Source organism: Mobula birostris, chromosome 27, assembly GCF_030028105.1.
Source record: "Mobula birostris isolate sMobBir1 chromosome 27, sMobBir1.hap1, whole genome shotgun sequence".
NCBI lineage: Eukaryota > Metazoa > Chordata > Chondrichthyes > Myliobatiformes > Myliobatidae > Mobula > Mobula birostris.
The window spans coordinates 26,530,344-26,546,973 of NC_092396.1; the positions used below are offsets into that span (position 1 = coordinate 26,530,344).

At 41.9% G+C, this 16,630-nt stretch overlaps 1 protein-coding gene across 4 annotated transcripts in view; it reads right to left on the reverse strand.

Annotated features, from left to right (window-relative positions):
* The window catches only part of LOC140188740 (kazrin-like), a 709,679-nt gene that overhangs the window by 559,551 nt on the left and 133,498 nt on the right, over positions 1 to 16,630 (reverse strand). For all 4 annotated transcript variants that reach the window (XM_072245329.1, XM_072245328.1, XM_072245330.1 and 1 more), the window contains exon 2: positions 11,840 to 11,997. In XM_072245329.1, the coding sequence (XP_072101430.1) occupies positions 11,840 to 11,997 (158 nt within the window). The remainder of the gene's footprint in view (positions 1 to 11,839; positions 11,998 to 16,630) is intronic.

Genomic DNA, 16,630 nt, shown 5'->3' on the forward strand with positions numbered 1-16,630 from the left:
GGAAATGTATTGGATATACAGGAGAGGGATTTCCGCTGCAAATAACAAGAATTTAGGGTATTTGCTAGATTAATTCCATCCTACAGGACTACAACCTTTGGTTTGGAGGCCTGCTTACCTCAAAGACTTGGAGAGCGATGTTGGCTTTATGCTCTGGCTCTTGGTAGGGTCACCCACGCCAACCAGGTGAAAGGGCAGAGGCCAGACTAAGAGTGGTCCACTGGGTCCTCCAGGTGTGTGGGTTCAGCTCAGGGCTAACAACCCGGACTCGTCAAAAAAAAAAACCCGTTACGGAAACAGCAATGCGGAATCCTTCTATATCTGTGTGTGACGGTATACCTGAGTTTCCACTTGGAACTTGCACGACTGACAGTAGTGAAAACCGAGAGGAAACTGCTGATGTGATGAAGGAAGCCCTGAACATCGCCAGAGATGGAAGATCTAAATGCTGGTGGCATAACAGGCACTAAGTAAGTGAGATTAATTCCCTCCAAAGAAATAAATAAAACTTTGAAACAAATTTTTCATCTCTGCTCCAGCATCTGTCCTGGTGGAAACCTCCTTGCATCCACGTACTCCTTGATTTTACTGCAAGCATCTTGGCTTAGTTTTTAATCTTGCTCCTTTATCCTTCAAAGTACACCTTATTATCAGAGTATGTATTCAGTATACAGCCCAGAGATTTATCTTCCCACAGGCAACCATGAAACAAAGGAACATCATGGAACCGGCGCAAAGAAAACATCAAACACACGAAAAAAGAATGAATCATGCAAACGGCAAAGAACAAGTGAATAGCACACAGAATATTAAACATCAAACCGTAGACTCCTGCACGCAGTCCAGGAATGTTCAGCTTAGATCAGTTCAATGTTGTTCATTGACTGCTGGTCGCAGGGCCAGTTCAAGTTAAAGTGCCCCGATCAAAATCTCACAAAATTTCAATAAGAAAGGGTGTAACACAAATCAGAAACACATATAACATGAACTGCAGAGTCCTCTAAACACAAGTCCAATCCGCAAACCCTGCCCAAGACCCCAGCCTGTCTCCCATTCTCTCAGCTCATTCTTTGTCTTTTAAAAATACTACAGCATTTCCTTTCTCTTCAATGCACCAAATTCCCATTCAACGCTCTGCAGAACCTGTGCATTCTACTCTTCTTACTCTGGAAGAATAAGACGGCCCTTATCACAGTCAGGATCACAAAGAAAGTCTCTTGAAGCTTTGCTAAGGCTCATTTTAGCACTGCAAAGTGATGGAGCACAGTCTGGAAAGAGTCAGTGATAAAGCCCGGCAGCGCAGTGGTGCTGCTAGCAGAGTCACTGCCTCACAACTCCAGTGACCCAGGCTTCGTCCTGACCTGCATCGTTGTGGAGTTCGCATGTCCTACCCGTGACGGTGTGGAATTCCTCCAGGTGCTCTGTCTTCTTTTCACATCCCAAAGGCATGCAGCTTAGTAGGTGAATTAGCCACTCTAAGTAGTGTGTACTTGATTGGTAGAATCAGAGGATTGGTGGGGGAATTAAATGCAATAATTGTAGGATTCGTGTAAAAGAGTGCTTGATTTGATATGGTGGACCGAAGTGCTTGCTTCCATACTGCAAGAATCTATGACTCTATCTGTGCAAAAAACTGGATATTAATTTGGGAGCTGCCGGATTTCATGCGTCATTAAATATGGGACTTGAAAACTAAACGAAGAAAGGAGGCTTGTAATAGACGTCCGGCTCTCATTACTAGAGGAAATATTGAACGAGTGGAGAAACAAAAAGGGAAATAAGAAAGAGAAAGAAAGTGTATGAGTAAGGATTGCTGGGTAATGTATAAAGAAACTCATACGCCACATCAGTATTTAAAATGCAAAATGGCAGCCTGTTAAAACATGGGTTAAGACCAAAGGAAAAAGTGACTGGACTCCCATAGCACTTTAGCGTAAGGGTGTTTATTAGGTGCATCAAAAATTAAACTTACAAAAACTATGAGAAAAGAAAACTACCAACATTTACAAAAAGATATTTACCAGAAAACACAAACTCTCTTTCACTGAGGGCGATGAGCTCCTTTTTATTCAGCACTAGGTCATACCATCTTTAATTCTCGACAAAGTTAACTTAAGACTGAATATGAATTAGAAATTCATGTGCCCCACAATGTAGTCATAACCAGAGTACAAAATAAATCAAAGTACACAGTAAACAAACAACACGTACTGTGCATATTTACACCTCCCCATTACTAAAGAAATGGAGTATTCTGCTGTGCACGCTGGGAAAGGCACCACAGAGCCAACCCGAGTGCATCAGCTTGGTTCAGAATCCATTATTGGTACACCAGGGAAGACATTGATACACGCACACTCAGCGCAGTGACCGCAGAATGACAACTCAATGTTTGGGCGAGTGTGTGAATTCACGTGTGTAAGGGGTGCATTTACCAAGTTCTCACATGACCAAAGGAAAGTGAGGCCTAAGTAATGCCTTTCGTAACTTGAATCTTTGAAACTAAACATCTGTCAACTGTAGAGTTGGTTTCTCTCTTCATTTTTATCTTAGTTGATTTGTCGATCTGTCCCTGAATTAGGTTGGATAGAAAGTGAGAAGTAATTGAGAGGCAGGCAAGAATTAATGAAGAAGAATCACCCAAATCTTGACTGCTGCCTCAGGACTGCAAGGACGTTTTTTTAAGAGTGTGCAGCAACTGTTGCCACTGTGTTTATCTTAGGTAGGCAACACATATAACCTGATTGTACTTTCATTGAATGCCCACATGCAGCATTACAGAGCAACAGGAGGCAGGAAAATTGGTTGATACTGCTGTTCTACAATTCAACAACATTGAAGCCAGTTGTAGGTCCCAATTGCAGATCAATGTGGATAGGGGTGGGGAGAGAAAAACAACCACCTTTCTTAATGCACCCACTGAACCATCCAGAGGGCTGTTAAATAATGGTTTAAAAAACTGGACGAGAAGGGGATCTTACTTGATGTTACAGTCTTTAGGTTGGACACAGTGGTGTCAAGAAAACAACCTCTCCCTCAACATCGCAAAAACAAAGGAGCTGGTTGTGGACTACAAGAGGAATGGAGACAGGCTCACCCCTACTGATATCCATGGATCTGGGGTTGAGAGGGTGAACAGCTTTAAGTTCCTTGGCATAAACATCACCAAGGATCTCACGTGGTCTGTACATAGCGGCTCTGTGGTGAAAAAGGCAAAACAGAGCCTCTTTCACCTCAGACAGTTGAAGAAGTTTGGTATGGGCCCCCCAAATTCCAAGAACTTTCTATAGGGGCACGATTGAGAGCATTCTGACTGACTGCATCACTGCCTGGTATGGGAACTGTACCTGCCTTAATTACAGGATTCTGCAGAGAGTGATGCAGACAGCCCAGTGCATCTGTAATTGTGAACTTCCCACTATTCAGGACATTTACAAAGACAGATGTGTAAACAGGGCCCGAAGGATCATTGGGGACCTGAGTCACCCCAACCACAAACTATTCCAGCTGCTACCATCTGGGAAACATTACCGCAGCACTAAAACCAGGACCAACAGGCTCCAGGACAGCTTCTTCCACCAGGTCATCAGACTGATTAATTCATGCTGACACAATTGTATTTCTATGTTGTATTGTCTATCCTGTTGTACATAATATTTATTATAAATTAGTATAATTGCACAGTGTACATTTGAATGGAGATGTAACATAAAGTTATTTACTCCTCATACATATGAAGTATGTAAGCAATAATGTCAATTCAGTTCAATTCATTCCATGACAAACCATTATCCTTGAGTTTTCTGCAACCTCAAAAACCTTATTATGTCAATAGTCCACCAAGCATGAGATCAGTGGGAAAAATCTTTTGTCCCGGTCTCTGCCACTTTGCACGCTCTGTTCCTATCACCCCTCTTTACCTGGTCCATCTGTTGCTTGCCAGCTCTTGCTCCCATATGTACATCCTCTCACCTCTTCGGACTTCCTATCACCTCTCTATACTTCAATGCAGATGAAGTGTCAACAGTCCAATTCTCTCCACAGAAGCTGCTGAACTTGCTGAGTTCCTCCTGCAGTTTGTTTGTTTTGTGTTTTTTTTGTAGAATCTGTCCCTGCCCCTGATCCCTATCTGCTCCAAACAACTTTGGAGAGCTGTGCCTATGAGCAAGTTCATGGGAATTTGCCTCTGACCTGCTGGTTATCTGCTTGAGGAACAAACAATTCCATCCCAAAGTAAACGCAGGCGGATGCAGAACTGATGCTCTTTGTCAGCACTGTTTTGGATTGTTAATTTCTTTACAATAGGCAGCAGCCAAGGAAAAAGTCATGAAGTTTCCGGGGAAACAAAACAGAAGGATGGGTGGAAAGTACTAAAACTGCGCGGTCTTTGGGCAAATCTGCTTGGCAATTTATTACACCATTTCACAAAGGTCAACCCAAAGCATTCCAGTGACTGATGGGAGGCTTGCAATTATGAAGCAACATCAGGACATTTTGCAGTAGTTTACAGTCACACGAGTGGTTTTAAAGAGGAACGACTGCTGTGACTTGGGAAAAAGAGGCAGCCATCAGGGGTAGAGCAGATTCCCACAACAGTAACCAGGTACCTACATTGAGTGAAATTAGGTGGGGCAAAAGGGTTCTGCTTATCTGAGAGGACGGATGAGCACTGGTCTGATGCCACACGTGCAGGTTTTGGAAAGGGTGCAGACGAGGTCTAAACAGGATGCTGCCTGGATCGGAGGGGGTGTGCTGTAAGGAGAGCTTGGACAAACTTGTGCCGTTTTCTCCAGAGCTTCGGATGCTGAGGGGAGACCTGTTTGAAGTTTGTAAAATTATGATACAGTCAGAATCTGTATCTCAGAATAGAAACACCACAGACTAGGATAGATGTGTTTAGGGTGAGAGGGTCAAAGGAGATGTGCAGGATGAGTTTTTTTCATACAGAGACTGATAGGTGTCTTGAATGGGCTGGCAGTGTTAGCTTAAAAGATTGCAACAATTAAAAGGCTTTGTGGACAGATACAATACTGTACAAAAGCTTTAAGCATCCTAGATTATTTATATAGATTTTGTTTTGTATTTTTTTTGTTTTCTACATTAGTGAGTCAGGAGAAAAGAGAAAATTTTAGATTTACGAACATTCATTTTCCAAAAATTAAATGTTACAGAGAATTATTTTTGTATTTTCTGAAAGAAAGGAATATTTACATAATAGACCATTTTTCAATAAAAACTTGATGATTTTGTAGGTATATAGCCCAGTGCATGATTAAACAAAGATAACAAACAAGATGCTAATGATCAATGGCATAAACAGTTGAATGACAGAGACAGAAACGGGTGTAGAAGGAAGCAAACTGGGTGAAGGAGAGCAAACTAAAAGGTGAGGGTGTGACAGATTTGAAATCATCAGATCTTACCCCTTGGCAAGAGTGAGCATAACAGCAAGACACAATGAGGTCATCCTGCATCAGCAGGTTCTCTCCCAAGCAGAAATTTCATGGTAGAGAGGAATTTCAAGATGTGCTGTCCAAGCTCTTCTGAAGAAGCACAAAGAAGTGGGCAAGGTTGAGGATCAGAAACACAGTGGTCGGCCACAGAAATTGAGTAGAGCAGATGGGAGACCCATTAAAGTGATGTCCCTTCTAAATCGGAGAAAGTCCAGCATTGTAAGCAGCTCTGGATTCACAAAAAAAAACACTGGAACCCAAGCACACCCCTCTACGGTCTGGAGAAGTCTTGTCAGAAGCAGTCTTCATAGAAGAGTTGCTGTCAAAAGCTATTTGTCTGAAATAGAAACAAAACTGAGAGACTCACTTATGTACAAAAACACAAGGTGCTGAACAGTGGCAGCAAGTGCTCTGGACTGACGAGTCAAAGTTTGAAATTTTTGGCTCAAGCAGAAGGCAGTTTATCCGTAGAAGAGCTGGAGAGGGCTACATGGATGAGTGCCTGCTGCTAATTGTGAAGCATGGCTCAGGTTCCCTGCAGCTTTGCAGCTGCATTCCTGCAAATGGAGTTGGTAATCTGGTCAGAATTAAAGGAATCCTCAATGCTGAGAAATACAAGCAGATTCTCCTCCATCACATAATGCCATCAGAGAGGCATCTGATTGATCCCAACTTCATTCTGCAGCAGAGCAATGATCCTAAGCACACAGCCAAGGGTCTATCTTCAGTGAGAAGAACAAGGAGTTCTGCAACAGATGGTATGGTCTCCTCAGAGCCCTGATCTCAGCATCATTGATACTGTCTGGGATTACTCGGAGAGACAGAAACAAGCAAGACAGCCAAAGTCTGCAGAAGAACTGAGGCAAGTTCTCCAAGATGCTTGGAACATCCTACCAGCTGACTTTCCTCTAAAACTGTACAACAATGTACCTAAGAGAATTGGTGCAGTTTTAAAGGCAAAGGATGGTCACACCAAATGTTGATTTGATTTAGTTTTTTTTAATAGTTTACTGCTCTTTATAGTAAACTTTTTGATACTTAGAAACATTTCACTTCGTTATTTTTGAAAGCATCTTCGCTTTGCAGAATATTTTTATGTGTGCTTAAGGCTTCTGCACAGTACTGCAAATGTACAGGGAATGGAGAGATACGGATCAGAGGCAGGCATAAGGAATTTAGTTTAATTTGCCATTATGCTCAGTGTAGACACAGTGAGATGAAGGGCCTGTTCCTGTTCTGTCTTCAATGCTCAGAAGATACCTCCTTTGACATGGCTGCATTCACTCAATACCCTGCTAGAATTTCGACCCTGGTTTTACTGTTTCACATCTCATAAGCAGGAGAGAACCACAGTCTTTTGACTCAGAGGCAAGTGTATACACTACAGCTGATAAGTTACACTCTACACTGGGAACACAGGCATGTATTATTCTTGTAGAAGTGATCAAATAGTTTCATTCTTCTTCCCGCATTGTCCCAAGTCAAATCCCTCTCTCTCCTGAACAAACATAGGTCTTATTCATTCTTCCCTGAAGATTACCAGTGCACCAACCTCACTCAAAGCCTGTATCTCTCACCAACAGTATTGTCACTGTTTTATGTTATTGCACCTGATATGTTATCCAGCGGCAGAGAATGGTGTTGCTGTGCTAGCGGTTCAGAACTCCTAAAGATCTCTTCAGCTCGAGAAGAGTCCAGAGGTTCCGGCTGTGATCTCGGTCTGAAGTGAACTTTGAAGAGTTGGAGCTAGCTTAAACCAAAGCAACCAAAAATCGAGACTGAAGTCAGTCCTCTTCGCTTGTACACAAGAGATTCTGTAGATGGTGTATATCTATTCAGTGACACACCCTTCATGTCATGCCATCCCAGCAACCCCAATTTAACCCCGACCCAATTATGGGTCAATTTAGAATGACCAACTAACCTACCCTTTGGAGGCCGTTGGATTGTGGGAAGAAACTGGAGCGCCCGGGAAAACCCACACATTGCACGGGGAGGACGTACAGACTCCTAACAGATGACCCAGAATTAAACTCTGAACTCTGACAGCCTGAGCTGTAATAGCATGGCCCTAAATGCCACACCACTGTGCTGTCCTTGAGCAACATGCACAAAGAAAATGCTGGAGTCAGTCGGCATCTATGGAGGAGAATAAACAGCTGATGTTTCAGGCTGAGATGCTGGAAAGTCATCAGGACTGGAAAGGTGGAGGACAGAATAAGAAGGTTGGAGAAGGCAGGAGCACCAGCTGGCAGGTGAAAGGTGAGACTAGGTGAGGAGAAGGTGGGTGGTTGGGGAGGGAGATGAAGCAAGAGGTTGGGAGGTGATAGGTGGAAGTGTCATACTCTGGCTTCTGTCCCCTTCCTTTTGAGTCCCAATGAAGAATCTCAGCCCAAAATTTTACTGTTCATTCCTCTCATAGATGCTACCTGAGGTGCTGAGTTCCTCCAGCATTTTGTGTGTCATCCTCTTAGCTTGTAGGGTTATAGCACAACTGAAGCAGTGAGGTTAATCTAGAGCTAAGCTTATTCCTCAGTTAAGCTTATCTGGGTAAAGGTAAGCTAAGAGTTTATTTCTAATGGTTCCAATGAGAAATTATAAGTTCCTTTTGTCCAGGATTGGCAAGATCCATGGCATCACTCGAAGATGATCTAGACATTGTCCCAGTATATTTGTTAACATTCCTTCTTTGAAACCGCTATCAAGAGCAGGCTACCTGAAGATACATTGCCTTATTGCTTATGTACAGTACAGAAATGGTCACATTGTGCTACCCAGCAGTTTACTGTGATGTTTCTCAGAGAGGTTTCTGTTCTCTATCATTATAAATCTTGACATGATAGACTCAAAATTATAAAGTAGTTCCCAAGATGCTTAGAAAAATATGTGAAACATATCTTAAACTGCACTTCTTAGTTATGTCACTTGACAAATGTATCTTTACTGATATGAGCCACATTTGGGGAATCGAATCCTCTGGCGAATAACAGCTTCAAACCTTCATCAGTTAAGAAGAAAGAAATACCTTGCATTTGTATTTAATCTCACCATCAGGTCATGCTCAGTGATTCATAGGCACAGAGTTATCTTTGACATCCAGCAACTAGTGTTTCGTAAGCAGAAACAGAAGATTCTCACCAAAAGCAACGTAATCATTTCAAAAGCAACACACGCAAAATGGTGGAGAAACTCAGCAGGACAGGCAGCATCTGTGGAAATGAATAAACAGCTGACGTTTCAGGCCGAGACCTCTTTCGAGTTGATATGATGTTGAATGTCAATGTGGACGTGGTGGAGGATTACAAATACCTGGGGATACGAATTGACAATAAACTGGACTGGTCAAAGAACACTGAGGCTGTCTACAAGAAGGGTCAGAGCCGTCTCTATTTCCTGAGGAGACTGAGGTCCTTTAACATCTGCCGGACGATGCTGAGGATGTTCTACGAGTTTGTGGTGGCCAGTGTGATCATGTTTGCTGTTGTGTGCTGGGGCAGCAGGCTGAGGGTAGCAGACACCAACAGAATGAACAAAATCATTCGTAAGGCCAGTGATGTTGTGGGGATGGAACTGAACCCTCTCATGCTGGTGTCTGAAAAGAGGTGCTGTCTAAGTTCAAAATAATCTGCAGATGCTGGGGTCAAAGTAACACTCACAACAAGCTGGAGGAACTCAGCAGGTCGGGCAGCATCCGTGGAAAAGATCGGTCAACGTTTCGGGCCGGAACCCTTCGTCAGGACTGACATGGCAGTCAAAGCTCAAACTGGGCATGGCATCTGATGATGATGATGATGATGATGATGATGAGGATGATGATGTTGATCATGTTGGCTGATGGAGACAATGTCCAGACCACTGGCAATCAACCTTTCACTTTTTAAGGTAATGCCCAGAATCACCAAATAATCCCAAGCAGACCCTTGATAGCCATCTCAGCTGAAGGATAGAAGTATAGGAGTGTAGAATTGAAATGGCTATTTGGTCTGTCGTTGCATGAATGAAGTTGCTAGAGAAAAGTACTGGTAGATAAAAAGCAGCTTCTTTATTCAACAAAACAAGGTACAGCAGGCATCATATGGAGATGCTTTTGGTCGAAACGTCTGTCTGGCCCAACATGGGGCTCAGTATTTTATGTGCCGAACATCAAAGGGCAACTTCATATTTACAATGCTTTCTTTGAAACTACATACAACTGTCACACCTCCTGATTTGCATCTACACCACAGACATCCAAATGAATTTTAATCAGCACTGTCTGGTCCAGGATTCAAGGCTTTTAGGAACCGATTGTTCAGAGCTGCACTCCAAATTAAATCCACAATACTTATTCAAATGTGAAGACCGGGAGCCAAAGTCGACTGCTAAGTGTATATGTCCTAAACCCAAAAATCACTCTAACATGCCTATTGACAGATTTCACAGAGTAATCTACTTAATCTCTTTCCCTTATTCACTTGCTAATTATTTCTCCTCGTGTGGCTATCCAATTCCCTTGTCCTGACTGGCCCCCCTTAAGAGGTTATGAGTTTCAAATAATAAGCACTTGCTCCATAAAAACTTTTGCACACAACAGCCCTTCAATTTGAAGATGGTGGTTATGACATTGCTGTTTGTTCTTAACTCTGCCTTGATAAAACAGGGACAAGAATCTATGCCACTAAGGAAATAGTTTATCACAATTCCAAGATGACATTGCATTCCCTGTACCTGAGCTAAGGCAAAGGTTCATATCTGCACATCACGGCACCTAACACAAAGCTAACTAAATTGATGGATTAAGTTTAATGGTATGTGCATTGGCATGTGTCTCCCTATCTGTATGTGTGCAATCTCCACGTTTCTGCAGAAGAAAAGATAGTGGTTTTCATTTACAAATCCAATTTCAAGTTGAGCTGGTACATTTGCACAACTTTACTTCTGAAGGTCAGATAAAAGGAAGAATTAACCAATGCTTCTTGACTGCCTTGAATGATTCATGACACTGGGTTAAGTAGCTGATTCTCGTGTCACATTGACGCAGATTCACTTTACTGACCTCTATATTGTAGTTTTGGGCCCCTTATCTTAGAAATGATGTGCTGACACTGGATAGAGTTCAAAGGAGGTTCATGAAAATGATTCGAGGATTGAATGGCTTATCATATGAAGTCTGTTTGATAGCTCTGTCCTGTATTCACTGGAATTCAGAAGAGGGATGACCTAATTGAAAGCTATCAAATGGTGAAAGGCCTTGATAGAGTGGATATGGAGAGGAAATTTTCTATGGTGGGAGAGTCTAGGACCAGAGGACACAAACTCAGAATGGAGGGGTGTCCTTTTAGAATGGAGAAAAGGAGGAATTTCTTTAGCTACAGTGGTGAATTTGTGGAATTCATTGCCACAGGCAGCTGTAGAGGTCAAGTTTATTTAAGGCAGAGGTTGATAGAATCTCGATTGGTCAGGGCAGGAAGGGATACAGGTAGAAAGCATAGGTTGGGGCTGAGAAGGGAAATGGATCAGTCTTCATGAAATGGTGGAGAAGACTCGATGGGCCAAATGGCCTAATTCTGCTCCTATGTCTTATGGTCTTATATTACAATGAGTACTACATTTGAAGACTTCAGACAACAGGCTTCATTTGGGCAACTGCACATGGTTTTAGAAGTACATACATTAAACTTGCAAATTCAGGAGCAGTGCTACCTGCTGCTTGAAAACATGAGACATGGTGACTCAGGAAGGACTACACTGGAGCTGTCTATGTCATTAAGGTGCAGAGTGTGGGCATGGTGTGTGCTGACAGAGAGTTACTAAAGATCAGTCCATACTCCAGCCCGATGGCATGGTAATGTCCCACCTGCACAGCCATGTTGGTGTCTCAGATCACAACATTACATCTTTCAGGAAGTCTTCAGAGCCTTCATACCAATTAATTTGCTCTGAAGTCCATTCCATGGGTCCACTATTGTCTTCATGGAAAAGCTGACCTCAGTGCCTTTGCAGGTTTGAACCTGTGTACCAGTGTCCCTATTTTCCAATGTCCAGCTTTAATCATTATTGAATACTTGCCTCCCAGTTTAGTTCCTCTGATATTAGGGATTTGTGAATTGGTTCTGAATGTCAACCAAATGAAATATGAGCTGCAGCAAACCCAGGCTCAGTAGAGCTTTAGCATAATGTTCACAAATTCATAATCTACCAAAGGGGCAATATATTGCAGCCTTGCAACCAAAACAGAAACTGCAGGAAGAATTCATCCAATTCATCATTACTTTATCACCCTATTAGCTTTGAAGAGTAAAGCTGAGCAGCGATTGGGTTGGTTAAACTTCAATATCATCCTCATTCTTTTGCGGAGCAATCAGCGGGGGAAAGACTGGGAAACAAAAGTAAAGTTTGTTCTGTACCTGGACGTCCATGAGGAGGTGTCTCATTAAGGCCAAGGAATTCTTCAGGGTGTCCTGCTCCTCGGGCAACAAGGCATCCCGTTGAGTGTCCATTGCTACAGACTTGCTCATGACGAAATATGTGATCTGTTCGTTTAAAGTATCCAGGGATTGGACAGCTGCAGACAGAAAAGAAGCATGTGACAATCAAAGCCAATTACCCTGTATCCAAAACATATTTGAGAACCAGACCTTCTCCAACACTTCTTCCTCTGCGTTTTGTTTCCTCCTTAAGCCTCATCTCCCATTCTTCTTTCTTTACTTCAAATTCCATTCCTTTTGCTACCTTCTTCCCATAAGACCATAAGATGCAGGAGCAGAATTAGGTCATTTTCCCCATCGGGTCGACTCTGTCATTCCATTTTTCATCTCCCTCAACCTCATTCTCTTACCTTCTCCAGGTAACCTTTCTAATCAAGAACCTATCACCCCCCCCCCCTTTAAATATACCCAATGACTTGGCAATGATTTTACAAATGACAGCAGCTTTTGACTTATTTCATTTCTCTACTTTTCAGCTTCGGGGTTGACCTTTATTCTGGGTTCTGCTCTCTCTGGGAAGGAGGTTTGTTTCTCCCAGCTGAATCTCTCCTCCATTTCCAGATCCTTTTTCCATTACTTGCTCGATAACTAACCACCAGGTTGGGTAGATTCGGGTTCTCCTGACCTGGTGGTTTCAAGGGGAAATGGAACTATGTTGATAGTGAAGTCCAATCTCTGCTGTATTGAGGAAAGCATGGCAAACGAAGGGCAGGCAGGACGATTTCCCTTAAAACACATATAACCTGACAAGTATTTTTCATACTTCCTCAAATTATCTGAGGTAACTCTGAAATCTGCAGAGAGGGCAAACAAAACCTCATTCTTGCAATGATGGTGTCTAGCAAGGGAATATCCTATAAGTAGTGGCCTTGATTACCTTCTGAGCTCAAGAGGGTAATATTTGAAGTCATTATCTTCAGACTCAGAAATGTAAGTACCAACACTGACAAAGCTAACAATGGTAAATAATTAAGTTGTTCGTTTTCTGACCTGCAGCTTTTAGTTTTAACCCAACTGCTAACAAGAAGGAAGTAGAATACTTAAACACTGTAAACCCATATGCAATGTAAAAAATAGTCTCTTCAAGTTGCTGGCGCAGAGGGTTTTGTCAATATGGCCATTTTAGGATTGTGTAACTCATCAGGAGCACTTGAACTATTTCGGGAAACTAGAAGATGGAAAGCTACTGTACAGATTTCTAAGTAGATGAATTCCCTAGTGACCTGAAGCTGAAGGACTTGTAGAACTATGCCAATAAATTTAATCTCAAACTTAAACCAATTCTGTCAATAACTCATTTCTTGCCTTCAATTGTGTTTTCTCTATACTCGCATTCCTTGCTGGTCTGAAACTTTGTTGTCCGTGTCCTCTCTGACAATACCTCATTCCCTATTGTTTGGCCTTCACTGGCTGCAAGCCCAGTTTAAAAAATCTCATCTTCATTTTCAAATCCCTCCCTGTTCCCATCCTTGTTAATTCTTACAACATCCATGGCTACAATCCTGAATTGTCAGTGCTCATTTAGTCCAGGTATTTTGCACATTCCCATTTTCCATCGTTGACCATGGTGGATGGTCAAGCTGTCTCAGCCTCACACTCCAGAATTTCTACCCTGAACCTCACCTCCTTCAAAACATTCCTTAAAATCTTTCTTTGGCTAAGCTTTTGGTCATTTGAACATAGAACATAGAACAGTACAGCACAGTACAGGCCCTTTGGCCCACAATATTGTGCCGACCCTAAAGTTCCAGTATCTCTTTCTAAAGTTCGCATCAACATTTTTTCAGTATCTCTCCTGTGAGATACCTTGAGACATTTTCCCTGTTGAGAGGGCAATTTAAATAGAAGTCATCATTTTATTTGGGGGTGAGGGTTAGAAGAGAATGAGGAAATTGGTACGATGCATATCATTGTTGCAAGATTATCAACAAAAAAATCCCAAATCCCTTATAGCACACCGAACCCTACAGACTGGAAAAACAGGAGACACAAAAGACTGCAGACACTGGAATCCGAATCAACAGACAAAATACTGGAAGAACTCAACAAGTCAGGCAGCATTTGCAGAGGGAAATAGTTGACAGTTCAGGTCAACACCCTTCATCAAGACTGATTCAAAAGTTCTAGATGAGGAGTCTCAACCCAAAGAGTCGATGGTCCATTTCCACCCATGGATGCTTCCTGATCTGCTGAGTTCCCCCTTTGTTTGCTCCTATAGACTGAAAGATCCCAGCTTCATCATTGTTCTGTCTGCAGAAGCTGAATTAATTGAAGAAAATAGATGGATGTTGCTTTTAATCAACTGCAAACAAGAACAGTTTTCTCAAATCTTAGGAGAGGTTTAAAATTGGTTTTCTGGCTGTGAGCTACATTTCATTGCTTTTCTCTACTTCTCTCCTTGGGTTGGCTTGCTCAGTCCAAGGACATTAAGAGTTAAGCACATAAAGTGAGGCTGGAGTCACAAGGAAATTAGTTAACCCTTAGTCTTCATGGCCAATTCTTTTCTCCAGACATGATCTGCCAAATGACCAGGAATTTTGTGTGTGTTCCTTTGGATTTCCAGCATCTGCGCATTTTTCTTGTGTTTGGGAATTATTTATGTTCTATTTCATGACATGTAGATTAGCATGAACAGTGCTGATGAAACTGCGGCCCGGTCAGGATCAGGAGAGAGGGTTCTGTGGAGGAAATAACTTTAATAAATGGAAGATCATGACCCAATATTAGAGATTAAATCAATTGCTTAAATACGGTATTGGTTTATGTTTGAGTTTGGCTTTATTGGCCATGCTCTGTAAATATTTTAGCTCTCAGAGCGTGAAGAAAAATCACTGCTTGGAATTTATGCAGTATTGACAAGTCTGAGGAACTATTAAACTAGCCCAAATTTGCTGGCGGCAAGAACTGTCAATATTAGTTTTATTTCTGGTGCTTTTTTTTTACTCCCCCGATCAATTAAGTGATTGAAGTCTGACCTTCATCCAGGGTCAATACTGAGCAGTCCCAGCTCATAACAATGCTCGCTGCTGAATCAGAAAGACACCTACAGCATCATCACAACCTTGCTTATTCACTCTGGTGTGTTGATATCAAATCCTCATCAGTTTTAGATTGTTGGATAAGGAAAATATTGGGGCAGTATGGTAGGGTAGTGGTTAGCACAACGCTTTACAGTACAGGCAACCTGGGTTCAATTCCCATCGCTGCCCATAAGGAGTTCGTACGTTCTCCCCGTGACTGCGTGGGTTTCCTCCCACAGTCCAAAGGTGTGCTGGTTGGTAGGTTAATTAGTCATTGTAAGTTGTCTCGTGATTAGGCTGGGGTTAGATGAGGGGATTGCTGGCCGGCATGGCTCAAAGGGCCAGAAGGGCCCATTCTGAGCTGTATTTCAATGAGGTATAATATGTAGTAGGGTCAATGGGGGATAGTGGTAACGTAGGAGATGTATTTAAATAGTAGATCAAAAGATAATGCTATGTGGTTAAGAAGGTTTACATTTGCATTATATCCAGGAATTGCTTTGTGATAGGCTGCAGAGGCTAATGGTGAAGGATGTTTTCCTTTTGACTGGAAACCTCCCCCCTCCTACTACAGGCCGTCCCTGGGTTACGAAGGTGCTTCATTTTCACATTTGTCCACAAGTCGATTTTGTCTTTGTCAATGAAATATACAGGAATTACTCAATACCATAACTGTATTTCCAGAGTGTTGTTATGAATGACATCAAAGGCAAATAATAACTGAGAAGAAAGAATAATTGAACGTGGAGCCAGAAAGCAAACTAGTTTTGCCATTCATAGAAAGAGATCTATGTTCAAATGTCAGTCCTTTGAATTTAATAATATTATAGTAGCTGGTTTGTGCATAGGGTGTGACTGTAAATTGGATGTTTGTAACTGGGGACAACTTTGAGTTGTTTAATTTTTCACTATTATTAAAGGTTTGACATCTTGAACTGCAGAGCTTTTATCTGATCTATTAGTTGTGTGATCACTTCAGTCTGCTGCATGGTGTTTCACCCCCAAAACAGTCCTAAACTCAGTAGTCACTTTATTAGATACACCTGCTTATTAATACAAGTATCTAATCAACCAGTCATGTGGTAGCAACTCCACGCAGAGAAGTATGAAGACATGGTCAAGAAGTACAACTGACTATTTAGCTAAAAATGCTGTTGAAAGTTCAACAAGTAGATACAGATCTTCCACTTAGCAAATCAGAAGCTAACGGGTTGGTAGGGTTAGACTTAGGGAGTTATGGCAAGACTTCTGGGATAATTGTCATAAGGGCAGACACTTTTTATAGAGTACATAAAATGGCAAGTTTATGGGAGAAGGAGGTAAAACAAGAAGGGAAGGAATAATTTTGATACAACTTAGAAATGAGTATACTAGGCTTAATTATTCCTTATATCTTGGTGGAAAGCATCATTCTGGGTTGTGTAGGCTTTGTCATCATTATGAAACAGTTGAACATATACTAGTACAGTGTGGGCCATATAAGGTTGAAAGAAATCAGATGTAGGCTTCATTACAATCCTTGGGGGGGGGATTGATAGTTTTCATTTAAACATTTGTGAGGTTATCGGAGTGAATTTAATTTAATTCACAGTGTCGTCTTTCATAGTTAGATTCTATAGGGCTTTTTGGGGTAATTTAGCATTCATTTGAAAAAAGAAGTATTAAGGGTTTTTTCCCCAGTGCTCTAAAC